The following is an 18,780-nucleotide window of genomic DNA, read 5'->3' as shown; positions in this document are numbered from 1 at the left end:
AATGTTAATTCATAAAGTTAGCAATAAATATTTCTTGAACAAGAGAGCAAGGGAGAGAAAAAGAAGTTCAAGATACAGTCCTTGTCTTCAAGTGACTTAAAAGCTAACTGAGAAAAAAAAGATACTCATGCTTGAAGAAGAAAAAAAATACAATCCATAAGTGATACTGCCAAAAAAGAAAAATTTCAAAGGAAATCTTAAATAAAATCTCAACATACACAATACAAAAAGCAGAGTGGAGACTGGGTGGAGGAGGGAGTGGAGCCATTGGTTGCTCCCTTGCACTCCTAAAGGAGTATGCCCTTAGTGTGAAGCACTGCTACCAATGCCCAGGTCTCCTTAGACATATGTTGAAAACCACTAACAATTAGCAAGTGCCATAGGGAATCGGAAAGAAAAAAAGAATCAATGGGGATAGGGTGGTAAGAGAAGGCTTGGTGAGTAAGAGGGAATGAAGCCCAGTTTTTAAGTAAGGGTAGCATTCAAATAAGAGGAAAGGAAGAAGCTGGTTACTTACTGAAGCTGGTTAGTTACTGAATGAGATCATGTAAACAAAGGCTGAGTGAGAGGTGGGGAATTGTAAAGCTAAGGGGGTTGGATTTATCCTATACACCAAGGAGAACTGTTAAAAATCTACCAAGAAGAGGAATGATATGACATATGGTACTGCAGGATGATTAGTCAGAGGCCAGTGTAAGAGACAGGCTGAAGAACTGGAAAGAGCACTCGGGCTGGCAGTGAGGAGGAATTTACAATAGTTTAGGCATGATGTGACAAGGACTAAAGTAAGATAATGGTAGTGAGCAGGCAGAAAGGGCATTTATATAAAGACATTGCAAACTGAGGCACAGGGAGATTAAAACTTGCAAGAATCATGAAACAAGTGAATGGTAGAACCACTATAGGACTAGAGATTGGATCTTCTAATTGAATCAAAATGTGTTGCCTTTCCATGCAACATGTAACTTTTCTGGTGGGTTCTAAGTGCATGTTTGTTCATTTGTTTGTCTATCCATCCATCCAAAATATTAGATGATCATATAAGGAATAAAAATTGAGTAAGAAATAGCCTCTGATTTCAACTCTAGCTTGGCTAAAGACATAGAGAAGAAAAAGACAAGAGAAGAAAAATTCACACCAAAGGTAAGCTTGACTCTTAAAAAAAAAAAAAACAGACAAACTTTTAGTATCATTTCAGAAGGCAGAAGCTCTGGCATTAAACAAATGATTACACACCTGTTAACAGGTCTGGCAAGATAAAAGCTGGCACTGAAGGTTTATCCTAAATTGGATTCTGCAGCCAGTTGACTGTGGCAACTTAATGTGTAAGAAACAAAATGACTCTATGTAGTTTTTTTTTTAAATAACATGGCATACAAATTAAAATTAGATAACATTTCCACCTATCAAATTGGCAAAGGCAATTTTTAAATACAAAATCCAGACTGGTAAGGGTAAAAGGAATCTGGCACTCTCATATTACTACTGTGTAAGTTGGTACCAACTTTGTGAAAGGCAATTTTAGACAGTAGAATTCTTCAAAGCCTTTTTCCCAGCAATTCTACTCCTGGGAATTTATCTTAAGGATAGAGTCATGGAGATAATGCAATAATACATTTATGAAGATGTGTGTTGTTCACTGCTTATGACAGTAAAAATGGAAACAATAGTAGTTAATTAAACAACAGTTTAATTTCCAACAACAGTAAACTTGTTAAATAGAATTTATTACAACAACATAAAGGATAACCATGCAGTCATTAAAAATGAAGTTGTTAAAGAATATGTATGGCAAGGAAAGGAATGTGCACGATAAAAACAGAAAGAAGCAAATAATGAAACAGTACCTCAGTACAATCCAATCTGGAGGGAAAGGGATTTGCCCATGAAAAGAATCTGAGCTGATTTGTCAGAATGGTAACCCATTTTCTTTTCTTTTTAAAACTTTCTACAGGGGCTTCCCTGGTGGCGCAGTGGTTTAGAGTCCGCCTGCCGATGCAGGGGACATGGGTTCGTGCCCTGGTCTGGGAGGATCCCACATGCCGCGGAGTGGCTAGGCCCGTGAGCTATGGCCGCTGAGCCTGCGCGTCCGGAGCCTGGGCTCCGCAACGGGAGAGGCCACAACAGTGAGAGGGCCGCGTACCGCAAAACAAACAAACAAACAAAAACAAACAAAAAACTTTCTACAAAACACTTTCTTTACTAAAGTATATTTAATAAAGTAATTATACAATTGTTCTTCTGCTTTAAAATTTCAGTAAAACTTTTAATATATAATGGTTATATATATAATATATATATATATATAACCATTATAATGGTTATATATATATATAATATATATAACCATTATAATATATAATGGTTTAATATGAAGTTATTTAACTTTTTAAATGTAATTTGCTGCTGTGGTGTCATCATCATCTCCATTACAGCTAACTCATATCAATATAATGTTCATCATGTGCCAAGCACAGTTTTAATTACTTTTACATTTATCAACTCATTTAATCCTCTTAATATTCCTAATAAGTATTACTATTATCCCAATTTTATACATAAAGCAACTAAAGCACAGAGAGATAAAGTAACTTGCCCAAGGTCACACAGCTAGTAAATAATAGAAATGGGATTCAAACTCAATCTAGCTCCACTGTCCTCTTAGCCACTCCACTCTACTGCCTCTACTACAGTTTATTCAACAGTATGACATCACAGATCATAAGACTTATTTGTGGCATGATTATTGTTGGCTGATAAAATTTTAAAAAGACTTCAGTTAGTTGTACTAATAGTGTAATTACATAGGTTTATATTTCCTATAAAAGGATGCCAGGATATGATGCTGCTGCTTTATCCAACTGAGACCAACCACATGGTATGAGGTACTAAAAGATATTTTAATTTTCAGAAATATAAACTATGTCTGGAAAAAATAAGGTGTATTTCTGTCACTAAGCCTATCTACTGTTAGGCCGTATATTCTCCTACTATAAATATTTTCTAATGTATTATCAACTGACCCCATGAAACAGAGTCATATAATTTCAAAATCTAAAGATACTGTAGAAACTTTTCAGCCATTCTTTTTTCATTTTACAAATGAATAAATGAGACAAATTAACTCACTTAACTGATTAAAGGGCAGGCCAGGACTAATGCCTGTGCTTCTGATAACACCCCCTCAACAGATGCAGCAAGGAAATATCAAGTTACTTATTTAAAATCACAGAACTGTTTTACAGTAGAGCCAATTTATTGCCAGGGTTGCTAACTATACTGCCTCCTTAGAGAGAGATGATGATTATTTCAGGTAGTAGCAAGCTCTTTCCCTCCTCCATGTCTTTTTTCTCCTCACTTTCTTCTCTTGCCTCCCCAACTGCTTGACTAATTCTTACTTATACTCAGCTCCACTGTTACATCCTGCTACAGCTAGGTGGGTTAGGTACCCCAATACCTAACAGCATTCTGTGCATATCTCTTTCTCATTTAATTTATAATGTGGTAATCTAAGGGCTGACTTATCTGTTTCTCCCATGACGCCTGGAGAGTTCCGTGGGGAGGGACAATGTTACGCCCATTTAGAATCTCTAGTATATAGCAGATTACCTAGATCATAGCAAGTGTTCAATAAACATTTTCTGAATGAAGACATAGATAAATTGAGGACTTGCAGTCCTCCTGGCATGCAGTGTGTACTGAACAAAACAACTCTGTGGATTACGACTAGATAAAATGTAAGAAGTGTGTCTGCCTCTCCTTCAAAATTAATCTAATTCTCACAGCAGAGAACTCAAGCCGCTGGAGAGTGACTTTTCAGTTTTGATCAACAAACTGCTTGCCATGGACAGTGGAGAACTATTGTAGGCTAGTAAGTAGCACATAACGAAGTCAGTGTTTTAGGAACCATCATCAACAATTCTTTTCTCCCACAACACTCCACTTATTTTTATCTTTAAGCTTCTTCCAGAAGGCCTTTTAGCTTGTTAATTCGTTTTTGTCTCTTTCCTCATATTTTAACCATACTTTGCAGCTCTATTATCTCTCTTACATAATAGCTACTAGCTCAGGTATCTATGTCTCTTACTAGATTCTAGTCTCTGGAAGAGTATGACTAAATTCTATTCGTCTGTTCTAGCACCTAGCAAAGTACCTTGCACTTACCAGACAATCCACAAACATTTGTTAAATTGACCAAAACAAAAAAAAAGTTTCAAGTGTCATTTCTGACAAATGCAAGATTACAAAAGACTTTAAAATAAATAGTTCTCGGGTATTAAAATCAAACAGAAATATACCCTAAGTTGAGTTAAATATAAGTTAGGATGAAATTTCCCTTAAAATGAAAATCTTATATTTAAATTCTTAAAACTTAATATTTAAGAAAACTTTGTTTCTATATATTATAAAAAAGCTTTAAAAAGAATCAAATAATAAAAATTGTATCATTTTACAATTTTCTCTTTTTTCTTTAGCTGTCAGGAAATCCAGCGTCAAATTCAAGGAGAAAAGGAACTGGTGCACTCTAATACCTTGTAACCTTTCCTCTTAATTCCATTTTAAATATGCCTGACTGTTGTTATTTTACAATTTAAAACTTAAACTTCACATATAAATGTAAAATATTCATTGTCACAGAAAGATACAAAGTAAAAGTATTTTTCTCTCCTCTGTCCCTGATTTAGTCTTATATCCCAAAGAGGCCAGAGCTATCACTGTTAAGTATTTCTTCTGTAGCCTTCCAGAAATATACGACGTACAATCATATTTGTGTTTGTGTGCAGGATACAGTTCCTCTTTTCCTCCTTTTTTACATAAGTGGAGTCATACTCTACGTGTGTCTTACTTTTAACTTATAATGTTTCATACATATAATAACATAACTAGCATATAAAGATTTGTCTCACTTTTCTTAATGGTTGTATTAGACTACTGGTAGACATTTCGTTTATTTTCAGGATGCTGCTGTAAAAATAATGCTGCAATGAAATTTCTATACATACCTTTGCATACTTTATTAATTCAACAAATATTTACTGGGTACCCACTATCTGCCAGGTGTTGTTCTAGGTACTAGGAATAACAGTGAGCAAGACAGACAATAAACAAGTAATACAAATAGTTAAGATAATTTCATATAGTGAAAAATGCCACGAAGACAATCAAGAGTGACTTGTGAAGTGTGTAAGAGAAGGTGACTTTTGAGCTGAGATTTGAAAGATAAGAAGCAGCTTGCCATCAGAAGATCTGGAAGAAGTGTTCTTAGCAGGGAAAACAGCAGAACAAAGGCCCTTGGCAAGAATGAGCCTAGCATATTTCAGAAATGCAAAGGAACAGTATGGATAAGAGGTAGGCAGGAGTCAGATCACCTAAGGTCTTAGAAACCTAGGAATATGGACTTTAAGTGTAAAATTAAGCCATTAAGTTGAAGAGTCTAAAACAAGGATGGAAGATCTGATTTTGCTAGTTTATCTATAGTATAAATTCCTAGAAAAGAAATGCTAGGTCAAAAGGTGTGTGGAATTTAAGTTTTGATAGATATTGCTCAAACGACTTCAAAAAACTGCACCTATTTATATGCCTATGAAAAACAAATGTAGGGTGCCTGCTTCTCCAAACCTTAACAATACTGGACGTTACTTTAAAAATCTTAGCCAGGAGGTGAGAAATGATGTAAATTTTAACATCTTTGCCAACAGGTATAAAATTATTCAAATTTGGCTCCAATTTTATCTCTAATTTCTCTGTTAAGTATTTCTCAGTATTATATATTTTAATTTCTCTACAGTAGGAATTTGCCATGACTATTGGAAATAGGCCAGGTAAACAATATAAATAGAACAGCTCTACGAAAGAGTAAGACATAAATACGTAACTCACCTCTAGCATAGGAAAACTATATTGCAAAATGACAGTAGTTTAATATTCAGAAATCTCATGTGTTGTTACTCTTCCTCTAATGCAAAAGCTACCTACCAACAAAGTTAGTTCTATCTCTTTCTCACAATGCAGGAGAATTTAAAGGGAGCTGAATATACATCTTTGCATACTGGGTGGGCATATCTGTAGGATTCTAAGTTCTTAGAAGTAAATTTGCTGGGACAAGGATTTTTTGCAGTTAAAATATTGATACGTATAAATTACACTGTATTCCAAAAGGTTTGTACTCGTTTCTGTTCCCACCCTAAGTGTGGCAAGTAGAAGACGGTGGTGTCCTTTACATTTCCAATTACATTCCTAATTCTCTACTTCCTTAAATTAGATGTCTTGATCTCCACAATCAACATTTAAAAATGTAGAAGTTGTGAGATACAGATAATCACTCACTAAAGCAAGTATAAATTACTAAAGCAAAAAATCTTAAAATGAATTTGGTGCACTTTTATTTGACCAATTATATTTATTCAGGTGATACAAAACTGATATACTGAATGATGGAAAAAAATACTAATAGAAATAACTTTTTAAATTTTCTTACCTAATCACATCTATAAGTCTTTCATAATAGTTTTTGATTTATTTTGAGACATGTAAATGAAAGATACTATAAAAATGAAAAATACTAAGTACAGAAGAAAAAATTTAAGTTTCAATACTTACAATCATCTAGATCTAGAAGTGAAACATCTTTGGTAAGAGGATTTCTATCTTGCTTTGTTTTGTTTTCTTTCTCCTACAAAATAAGAAGTATTTCATTTATCACATGTTCTAGTTAAAAAATCTATAAAGTAGTTTTTAACATTTCAAAACAAACATTTTTTCCTTTGCTTAGTCTTCCAAGGGGGAAAAAAATCAAATTAAGCTTCTATATGGTTATGTGAAATGTTTTTTTGAATCAAAATTTTTATTTTAGTTGGCACGTGGTATTTCTTCTCCACCATGCAAGCTGTTATTTTAAAATATTTTTTATTTAGAGATTAAAAAAGACCTTCAGAAGAAAATTTAAAAGTAAATTTTATAATCTGACAACTTTTTGCTAACATAAAAATCTAATGTGGCTCTTTGGTAGAAAATGTACAAACATTCTCGAAAATAATTTTTAAACAAGTTGATTTAAGAAAAAGAAATGCTTGAACAATACATGCTTAGCTCTGAAATTGTCAATGGGCTTGTGATAGATTAGCCTTTCTGAGATGTAGTTTGTGACAGGCATTGTACTAGGTACTTTATATTTCAACACTGGGTTGCATCAGACTTCTTTTGCCAAAGGTATTCGTTAAAATCTATAAATGATATTTTCAGGCTCTTGCTCTTTAGGGTTGAAAAGAATTCATTTACTTTCTTTTCTGTTTTCCTTTGGGGAGACTAAGTACTCAACCATTTCTGCACATAGTTAGGGCTTCCTCCACCACAAATGTGCTTATTCAGTCTACTATATTTTTGAAATGTGGATACCCATGGACTAGATCCCTAAGCCTGAGGTATTCACAGTTCGGTTAGAGATTCAGAAAAGATGCGTAACCTTAAAAAAAGAAAGAAAAGAAAAAATAAGGCACAGTACTGAGTAGCATTATAAACAATTAAAGACCAACAGGATTAGGGTATTAAACAGATGTATCTGGGTCACCGACACCTTTATAATGTGTACTTCTTTTTTTTACATTAAACCTCTCAAATTGAAGGCCAAAACTTTTTTGCCAAAACATTTTTGTTCACTTATTCAATCATTCATTCATTCAATACATGTGTATAGAATTTTTAACAGATTCTGTGCTAAGCAGTGGAAGTAACACAGCCAAGACAGTCTAGTCCCTGCCTTCAGATAACTTGTAATCTACCAAAGGAGTTTATATCTTATTGTTAGTATAAATTATTACAAATATTTTTGAAGTATTCCTCTAACAGCAGAAAGGTATCACTAAAGCAAAGTGTACTTTACCATCATTTAAAGTCTACATGGTTTAGAGCTCTTACAACAGTGCATATACATGAACAAAAGCAATACATCAAATAATACATCAGGTAACATTTTTAAATGATTTTAAGTCCTGCTTCTTTTTTCCCTTATGTCAATATAAAGAAAAATTATTTTCAAGGATCATACAATAATACACATTACTAAAAACATCAGCATTGATTTTCTTCTTCAAAATATTTATTTCTGCCACTGAAAACTCCAAAGCATCTAGGTGGGCTTTAATATTCATTCGTTATTTAAAAACAAAACAAATAATGTTTGCCCCTCTCTCCATACCTGAAATAAATAACAATTTCTAGGATTGGGGAAAAAAATGTTAGTTTTGAAGCTGAAATGTAAAAGTTGCAAGTGACAGAAACAGGTTCAGAATGAATATGCCATCTCAACAAGAATAACAGTCCTGTGAAGAAAGAACATATAACAAAAAGTTTATCACCATGTGACTTATCAAAATGCTATGCTGAGCACAATGGGTGTAGCTTCCTATAAGCTGCAATGGTGCATGACAGTCTTTATGGAAATGTAACCTCCCCACCTGAAAGATAAGAAATCTATCAAATCAAGACAAAGTTAAAGCTGGAGCAAGTCTATATACCTTATTTTCTACTTCACAGCCAGGAGTGTGTAACAATATCTATTAAACACACATCAGGTCACATACAACACAGGACAGAGCTGCATGTGAAACTGGCATAATCTCTTATTAGAAGCCTAAAACAAAAAGAAAAAAGGCTCTCAAAAGGACAGAATTTCATTGACTTTCTGAGTAAAGCAAATAACCAGCGATTGAAATACAACATTAGCAATAGATAATGGTCATTTCTACCGAACTGAAAAAGCCTTGCATTCCAAATCAAGGCTATAAAAAACCTCGTGATGTGTTTGGCATTCCTCTCTTATATTTCATTTTTCATTTAAAAAAATCCACAGTAAGTTCAAAACATGTTCATATTTAAAGGATCTACTATAAAAATAAAAATCTGAATTCTAAACAAAGAAGTTAAGAGCCCTATTCCATCAAATATTTCTCCATTTGCAATTCATCTTGGTAATAGAGACAGAACCTGGGTAAATGCATATAGGACTTGAGGCAGGAGATTTTTCTTGCTCAATGCATAATTCATGTGCTCCGCCTGCAAAGTGTGTAAAATGAGAATTTCACACCGCAGCACGAGCCATGGAGCTGCAGAGAAAAGGCAGATGAAATCATATTTTACTGTGTGAATTTTATTTCTTACCCTCCCAATATTTATACAAAACCATCACTGACAAACCAAACATACTGACAGATCACCCACTGTTTCCATTGTATTAGTACTTGAGAAGAGATCAGGCAGAAAGATAGACAATTTGTATTTGTATATTTTTTTAAATAGAGGATTAGGTTTTTAACAGCTGAGTGACCGTATTAGACTTTTATAAGGACAACAGTAACTGATCTTAAAATCTCACTACAAAAATACCTAGTTATCAATTCATCATCCTCAAATATCCATTTGTTTCCATGGTATTCGATTATACACCTCAACACAGCAACATTTCCAAAAATGAAATACAAAGTCACAGGGTTAAGAAACTGATTTCTGTTTAACATATTTCATTTTAAATCCTAAATAAAAGATCCTGGAAATACTTATTAAGCTCCAAATAATACAAACAAAAAATGTAATAATATACCTTGTAAAGATTTTAAAAAATCTATTACACATGTTCATCTTCATGCTGATTGGAGTAAAAAAAAAAAAAAAAGGAAGCAGAAAAGATCTGACACAAAAAGCACCAAAAATGCTTCCTAAGAGGAAACCATTATAAAGAGGTTTGAAATTTAAAACTATAAAACAGGATAAATGGTATGTATAGATTGTCAAACCCACACTATGCTTTGAAACCAACAAAAATTCAAGGCTTATTTCTAGCCTCACAGGGCAAGATATTTGCATGAAATATTTTCAGTTAGTTACCAACCAAAGACAATTTAATGACTCTCTTGCCTTCAAGTCATCTAACACATCTTATTTTACAAATCTGAGGCTCACACTGACACTGTGCTTTAAAATAAAAGTACACTGCCAGCAAATTGAGACTTCTATATAAGTTAAAAAGAAGTCTAAACTGTTAAACAAATCTTCCCTATTAGATTATACCTACTTCAATAAGAAAGCTTGCTTAATGGCATTCACTTTGATTTAAAGATCTCAATTGAAGTGAAATGATATTTCTGTTCTGAAGAAATTAAAATATGAACTAAATTGGAAAAGACATAAATTGAAAGAGGCAAGGCTTTGAATTGTCAGAGTAAAACCCAATATTCCACAACCTTCACAGAAGTTATGTAATTGCAACAATCATAAATACTTGGAAAAACACAAGTAAAACTTGTTTCCTACTTCACAAATAGGGCAGACAGCTAATCAGAAAATAGTTCCTTTCACTCTTATCCACAATCTATTCAAACCACATTTATACCCAAGAATTTTTCACACGGTAGATCTTTTATTGAGGCGTATCTTAATATTTACTGACATCTGTACACTAGTCACAAGACCTGTGACCACTCCATGGAGCACGTAAAAGATTTAATTAGCTTCTTTGCACCTCTTAAAAAGGGACTAGCAAAGTTTTGTGAGATCCCTATAATGTGTGATAAAAACCACTGACAAGAGCATCTCAAACACTGCTAGGTATATACAGACAGTACTATTTTTCCCAAAGCTAGTACACATATTAATCTTTGATTCAAATATGGAAATGCTCTTAATGCTATTAGGTGCAAGTATATTAAATATATTATTTTTCCATCGATAGATTATTATGCTTTATACACAGTTTATGTAATTAAAATGCTGTTAATATTTATAAGGAAAATACATTAAATTATTCACAATAAATTACAATTATGACTTAAAATTTTTATTTTTTTAATCACGGCTTATCTAAATCTTCAGCAGTTGGTGCATAGACACTGAAGATATAATCCGAACTACTCCATCAGTTAAGGTGTGAAGAGTGGGACTAACAAGGTGATGGTGGAAATAACTATAGTCAGTGGGAACACTCTAACTTATTGGCTGGTAATAAAAACACTGAAGCCCAGGTTCAATAAAGAAAAAAACAACCCTGGCAACTTAAAAAAAATATTTTAAATAAAAATTTTACCATCTGTTCGACACATAATTTTAACTACAAGCAGAATATAACTTAATTATATCAGTAAAACACAGGATAAAGTGATATAAATCTCTTCCTGATTTAATGTAGCCTGTATTACTAATTCTTTTCTCCACGCTTCTGTGTAAACAAACAAACAGAAAGTTTCCGAAACACCGTGTGAAGTATGTGAAGTACTGAAAACACGGAACTATTAAAACCAATTTTGTTACAGGTATCATTTAGGGCAAAATAATTAGTTCATAAAAAGGATTAGACTCACATTAAAATATTTATTAAATTTGGTTCAGAAAAGATCATCTACAAAGAAAAATATGCTTGCCCATCAAAATAATTTTAACTGAAGAGAAAGATAATTTTCTTTGGTCATTACTGACAATATCTGACTTCAAACAAGGACATCTCCCAATCAATAACAGAAACAAACAAACATGACACCAGAATGCATGACGGCAGTTTCCTGTCTTATGGATATGCTAGGGTATGGTGCTGAATGACAAACACTTTCGGAACATAAACAATTCAACAGTGGTTCTCACCCTCTTGACTGTCCCTACACCATTCACGTGAGTAATACCCTCTAGTCAATAATATCCTTCATTCCATGCAGTCATTCTCAACTAGGAGAAGTGGAGGGACTACCCTTGATATAAGGCCACTTTCTCCTCAGCTTATATTTTCTGTAATAAGAGAAATGATGTAAAAGGAAGAACAAAGGCACAGAAACAGAAAAGCATACAGCATAAGAACCACAAATAGTCCACTGGGATTGGAACACAAAGAAGGTTAAGACTGGAAAGGTGGGTTTGGACATGCTAGCCTGAGGAGTTTACTGAACTCAAATGACAATGAGGCATCATTATAGTTAACTCTGACATTAATCTGGCAGCTGTAGAGAAGGACTGGGGTTGAGGAAGTGTCTGAGAATGACCAAAGGCAATGGTCTATGGGCAAGGTCATGAAGAGCTGATCTACAATGGTGGTGGTAGGAGAAGAAAAAACAGATATCAAAAATAATACACAGGATCTCTAAGACTTGGCAACGATATGGGAGGGGTCAAGGACAATTATGGGTCTACAAATCTGGGAGAACAGAAAGCACGCTGGTACCAAATGACAGATCATGTCTTTGGGCTATATTGGGTTTGGGAAACCAGCATTTCCTAAGAGGTCTAAGAATTTGGTTTGAATCTGGGAAGAAAAGGTACAGTTGTAGGGATTTAGTTAGAGATATTACCATGGAAGTAATTCAGATAAATGTTTTAGCTGAGGCTACAACAGTTAATGAGGGACTTCCCTGGTGGCACAGTGGTTAAGAATCCACCTGCCAATGCAGGGGACACGGGTTCGAGCCCTGGTCCGGGAAGATCCCACGTGCCACGGAGCAACTAAGCCCGTGTGCCACAACTACTGAGCCTGTGCTCTAGAGCCCATGAGCCACAACTGCTGAAGCCCACAACACCTACAGCCCATGGTCTGCAACAAGAGAAACCACTGCAATGAGAAGCCTGCACACTGCAACAAAGACCCAATGCGGCCAAAAATAAATAAATTAATTAAAAAAAAAGAGAGTTAATGAGTCTCACAACAGTAAATTGTAGAGGAAAAAAAGGACTAAATTAATTCATATCAATTAATATTTTTGAAAAAAATGTGTACTAATAAGCACTAACTTCGGGGCAATGTTCACACTTGGGTGTCAGAAGGAGGTAAAAAGTGAGGCAACCAAAAGATTAAAGGGTCAGAAAAGTCAGAAGAAAAAGGATGCAGAGAATTTCAAGTAGTAGGGGAATAGTCATATAAAAAGACAGAGAAGGATAAACTAAGAGAAGGTCACTGGATTTGCAGAAAGATCACGGCTGACTTTTTCAGAGAACAATATCTGTAGGAAGTGATAGGAGTAGAAACCAATTTAAAAGGGACTAAGAAATAATTGGGTTAAGAAGTAGTGGCTGGAGAATATCTAGATTATTCTTCTGAACTCTCACTTTCACACATTCTCTCTGTCTTTCTCTTCCACTCCCTTCTCCTCTCTTTAAATGCTAGGAAAGCCTTGAGTGCTTTGGTTGGTGCAGGAGAAATTAATGAAAAAAGAGACTGAAGGCACAATGGACGCAGATGATTATCCACAAAACAAGGCCAAAAGGAAATAGGACTTATTCTCGGCTATGTGGATAGGGATAGCTTACTCAAAGCTCAAAGAAAAAGGAGGAGGGTAAATAGAGATTGTGTGTCAGAGAGCACAGAGGTGGGATATGCCTACAGTGAATGTCAGCTCAGTCTTCTGCAAAAAGTAGATGGGATCACAGGCTGCAGGTAAGGGGTCACACCTGAACGTTAATTCCTAACTTGAATGGTATAAAAAGAATTGGAAAATGCAGGAGACATAAGAGTTACAAAAAAATTTCGGTTCCTTTTAGCACTGGTTTCTGTAACTTTAATACTGTTGGTCTCTCAGGAATTAATGTTCAAGTTAAAAAATGTTAACACTGCTGTTTTATATTTATACAGGGCTTTACATTGATCTTTCACATTTGATTTTTTTGTAATAGCACTTGAAAAAAGCAGAGTAGGTAATAGCATTTCTACTTTATAGATGAGGAAACTGAAGCATAAAGATATTATCTTCCAACAAGGAGAACATTATACCTATCTCATAGGACCACCATAAAATGAACTGTTTTTAAAGCCATATATTCAAGATATCCTCAAATTCCCATTTTCATGCTCGATATCCCCAAAATACATTGTCCAAGTGAAAGAAAAGGAAGAGAGAGAGTAAAAGTATAGATTTAGCTGGGCTGCAGATTTAAGGCAGATGAGTTTGCAGCTCTAACATACTGTCATGCTAAATTAAGGTAAAGCACCCACCATCTGCCTTCATTACTCATAATTTAGAGCAGAAGCCACAACACTTGGTGCAAGGAGGACTTTCCTACAATTATAGAGTTGCCCATTATTAGAAACTGGTACACTTGTAATTGCATGGTACACTTCAAATCACTCAGAAAGAAATAGAAAAAAAAAATAGTTATGGTGGCTCCAAGGTGGAGAATATAAATTAAAACAAACAAGCTTATCTGCCTGTTACTGACAGGAAAGGCATTATGATATAGAGAAAATAAACTATATAAGCAAAACACATAGACATAAAACTATCAACAACGTGAGTAAAACCTGAATTTCTCAAGAGTCTTGGCTCACTGCATTACTTTGAAATTTTATACTGATTTTCTACAGTAAAATATTTCCAACTATTAAGAGATTTAATCTGATCGTTGAACGCACCAAAGAAGAAATAAATTGAATCTCTGAGCTGGGGTACCTCTGTGGCATTCTAATGGGGTCCCCTAAAGCCCAACACTAAAGTCTACAATTTTTCAACTTCTACAAAACTTCGTAGAACAACTCACTTTAATTCCACCCATTTCCCATTACTTAATTTCTTGTTTGGTCATTTTAAAAAACACAGATTTCTTACTCTGGGTTTATTTTTAATTTCTAAAGCTACTTTATTTAATTAATCGATTTATTTAATTTTTTAATAAGTGGTTTTTTAAAATTAATTAATTAATTAATTTTTGACTGCCTTGGGTCTTTGTTGCTGCACGCGGGCTTTCTCTAGTTGTGGCGAGCACGGGCTACTCTTTCTTGCGGTGCGCGGGCTTCTCATTGCCGTGGCTTCTCTTGTTGCAGACCATGGGCTCTAGGTGAGTGGGCTTCAGTAGTTGTGGCACGTGGCTCAGTAGTTGTGGCTCGCAGGCTCTAGAGCACAGGCTCAGTAGTTGTGGCGCACGGGCTTAGTTGCTCCGCAGCATGTGGGATCTTCCCGGACCTGGGCTCGAACTCGTGCGCCCTGCACTGGAAGGTGGATTCTTAACCACTGTGCCACCAGGGAAGCCCTAAAGCTCCTTTATTTTAAATAACATCTTAAGCTTTTTGTAATTTAAGTAGGAAATGAGAGGATATCAATCTCACTGTGTGGTAAGTTTTTATAAGAGGTCAGATTAATAAACCTAAAAATCTCTAAGATTTTATGTGAATATTTGAAAAATAAAAATCCTAGATTACATACTACACAGATATGTTTTAAATATAAATTCAAGTTTCAAATAGGTTTTACAATATTCAAGAATATTTGAAATAAGGTAAGACAAATACTAGCTAATTTTTAAGCATGCTTGTTCTTTTTTTTTTTTTTTTTTTTAAATACGCTTATTCCTTAACAATAAATCTCTGGATGGAGGAGGGCAATTGTTACATTGATGAATTTATTTTCATACTTGGCTACTCAAATAACATTAAAGAAATTCACGTTACCAAAACAAGTAAGTGAAAAATATAGGTTAAAAAGAAACTGAATTCAATAATGGGCAAGGTGTGACCATATTTTCAACATATGGAATAATACATTTATTTATAAAAAACCACTGCATTTGAAACCTAGCAACACCATGATCCATTTATAGGCAGGGAATAATAATTAAAGATCAGAAAGATATGTATTAGGTCTGAATTGTGTATTAAAAACTATACTTTTCCAATTCATGGTTTTATTTTTGGCTGCTAAGCAGACAACTTCTGGTGTTACAAATATTATACCAAAAAGTGTAATCATTCTGTTATAAGTGGTTCTTGCATTTGTTTTAAATATATGGCTACTGCATTTTTATTAACTATTAAAGAATGCATACTCTTTAACTAAACCTTTAAAAATATTCTATTTCCAAATGCCTAATATTTCTTTAAAAAGCATATTAGTCTCAATTTCTTATGATGCATGTACATTTACATTTCTTTGCTCAGTACTATCTCTGTGACTTCCCTTTACTTCCCCTTTGGCAAAAGCCTCCCTTGTCACATCACAGCCAAGAACAAAAAAGTCATACTCATAACACTGAGGTCTCTAATTTTTGTTGGAAAGGGTTAGGTTAAAAAAAGTTTCTAACTTCTCTGCAGAGTTGAATTATAAGGGAAGCGATAATCTAGAAGAAAACAAAATAAAATCACAGGTGTGGATGAATAAAGATGGTGTTTATTTTAGTTGTCAGTGACATATTAAATTCCTTGCCTGGTTTCTTGATTCTCAACAAAACACAAATTTTCAGAAGTATTTATTTCTAATTGGGAAAAGACTATATATAAGACTATTTATTTTCAGTTACAAAAATTTGTAATCTCTTACCTTAGTAACTTTTCTGGATTCAGATTCACTTTCAGATTCTGATTCTGATGCAGAATCTGAAGAACTGTCTTCTATTGAACTAGATTCGGCATTGGAAGAATCTGAAGTTTTAGAGTTTTCATTTTCCTTATCCACATCTTCAGAATCACTAATCAGAATAACAAATTTTGAAATATTAGATACTTATATAAACAAGCTTAAGTAGTTTGAAAAAACAAATGACAAGTGTTACCATTTGTGCATTTTGCCTGTGAACCAAAATCTTTATAGAGAAGTGTATTTCACTGAGAACCATTTCTTTTTAGTGTACAGAAAGACAGTAAAAATGGTTTTAAAATTCCAGAACATGTTAATGAAATGAGGAAGGTAGTACTACCTATAACCAAATAAATCAGAACCCATTCAAAACTAATTATACCACATCACACACAGTTCAAATGCAAAAGGTTATAAAATAACACTGAATGATATAATAAATAGAAAATAATTAATAATTAAATGTTTGATTTACCAGAAATACACATTAGGTGCTAACATTAACAACTTCAAAGATAGGCTGATTTTAAAATGCTGTTTCAAAATACTAAGTGTTCATTAGTAAATTTAAATATTTATACATCAACTTTTGCTGAAACAGAGTTGCATTTTATAGATTTTTCTGTCCAAAAAAAGTATTAACATATGTCCCCTAATGTGACCCTTAAACATATTATATGAGAAAATGTTAACTGGTTTAAAACAGAATTCTTCTAATGTTCTAAGTCTTACTAAAAATGTAAGATAATCAGATATAAAGTTTTAAAATACCAAACGATCAAATCTAAGTGCTGATGCTATCCATTCATTTGTTCACTCGCTCCCTTACTTAACAAATATTTACTGACTGCCCACCATATTGTTGGCACTATGTTAGGTGCTAAGGATAACAGAGGTTAGTAAGATACAGATGATCTCTATGTACTCCCTTATAGAGTCTACCGTCCATTGGAGGATACAGAGAAGTAAGCTGGCAGTGACAATAAAGCATGGAAAATAATAAGTAATAAAGTATACTGTGTCATGAGAACACCTGGAGGAGCATCTAAACAAACTTGACCGAGAGTGGGAATGCTTCTAGAGGAAGAGACACATGAGTTGAAAAAGAGAAATAAGGCAGGCAGAAGGCAAGGGAAGTAGGTCTCCAAGAAGAGATAACATGTAAGATAGCCAAAAGGTCTTCTCTCAGGGGAAAAGAGATGCCTTGTTGTCTTTTTTATTTGCTCAAATTTGAAGGTCTAGTTCTCTTTACTGTGTGTGTGTGTGTGTGTGTGTGTGTGTGTGTATTGTTTTAAAAATCCACTTGGTTAAAAAAAAAAAATCTATCTTGTGCCAAAGAGTATTAGGCACTTCATAAGCAACTATCTAATTCAGATGTTCTAACATATTCTTACTGGGCGCATTATTATCCTATAATATTCAGGAAAGTTAAGTAACTTGCTCAAGGACACATAGCCAGGAGGGGCGGAATTGGAATTTAATCTCAAGTCTGTCTTACTATAAAGACCATATTTTCTCCACTACCCAATATGAAAATACTTTGGAGTATAAAACTCAAACTTAGTCATAAATAGTTATGATTACTAAAGGGTGGTTTTGAAGATACTTAAAGCCCCTCAGCTTTAAAAAATTATCATATAGTTATACTGGCAAAGTTTTAAAAAAAATTCTAAGAGACAAGCATAAAAACACACAGTGAAGGGAGAGTGGTGAGGCAAGGGAAGACTCGATATTTCCCTGAATTGAATTTTGTGGAGGAAATATGATTGCTATTTATTAAAAATGGAGTCATGGTAACATCTCGGAGCACATGTAATTATATTTGATGACTAAAACGTATGTTGTTGTTTTTTCTTCCCCTAGCAAAGAATGGCAATTTATTATCCCCCATTTAATGGTTAAAACATGTACTTAAAAATATAAGGTTTAGAATGTATCTGAGATTTCCTTTCGTATAATAAACAATTTTTAAAAATTCAAACATGGGTTTAAAAAAAAGTCTATTTCTGAAGAAAAAAGAATGAAACTAATACAATTTATGATTATAAATTTCTAGTATATTGACTTTTGCTATTGGAAAGGATATTTAGTGCACTGAACATAACTTCCCTTTCTAAGAAATAAGACACTTTTTATAAACTATGTAATTATAGATATTCTGATAGTAAACTAGAAGCACAGAACTTCTCTCTAAGAAAAGGCTACTACAAACCAAGTAACTTGCTTGCTGCAACAAGTGAATGATTCTGAATATATTTAACTTCTAGCCTTTAAGGTAAGGTTTTGAAGGTAAAAGTGTTATTTTGCTTTGCATCACTCAATTTTGATGGGTAATTATTGTTTACCTTACTGCTTAGAGTTTCAGATGTTAATCTAATGAAAAGAATTTACTGGTAACTAGCTTTTTAACTTTGCAATGATGAAAAGCCTGTATTAATTTAACCTACAGATTTCATTTGTTCTGAACAGGAAA

At 33.8% G+C, this 18,780-nt stretch overlaps 1 protein-coding gene across 4 annotated transcripts in view; it reads right to left on the bottom strand.

Moving 5' to 3' along the window:
• Nucleotides 1-18,780, bottom strand: part of AP3B1 (adaptor related protein complex 3 subunit beta 1) — a 276,626-nt gene that overhangs the window by 77,446 nt on the left and 180,400 nt on the right. For all 4 annotated transcript variants that reach the window (XM_032626082.1, XM_032626081.1, XM_032626080.1 and 1 more), the window contains 2 exons: nt 16,272-16,419; nt 6,601-6,673 (listed from right to left, as the gene is read on the bottom strand). In XM_032626082.1, the coding sequence (XP_032481973.1) occupies nt 6,601-6,673; nt 16,272-16,419 (221 nt within the window). The remainder of the gene's footprint in view (nt 1-6,600; nt 6,674-16,271; nt 16,420-18,780) is intronic.

Source organism: Phocoena sinus, chromosome 3 (genome assembly GCF_008692025.1).
Source record: "Phocoena sinus isolate mPhoSin1 chromosome 3, mPhoSin1.pri, whole genome shotgun sequence".
NCBI lineage: Eukaryota > Metazoa > Chordata > Mammalia > Artiodactyla > Phocoenidae > Phocoena > Phocoena sinus.
Note: the sequence above shows the minus strand (reverse complement) of the source record. Positions and strands in the feature narration are given on the sequence as shown.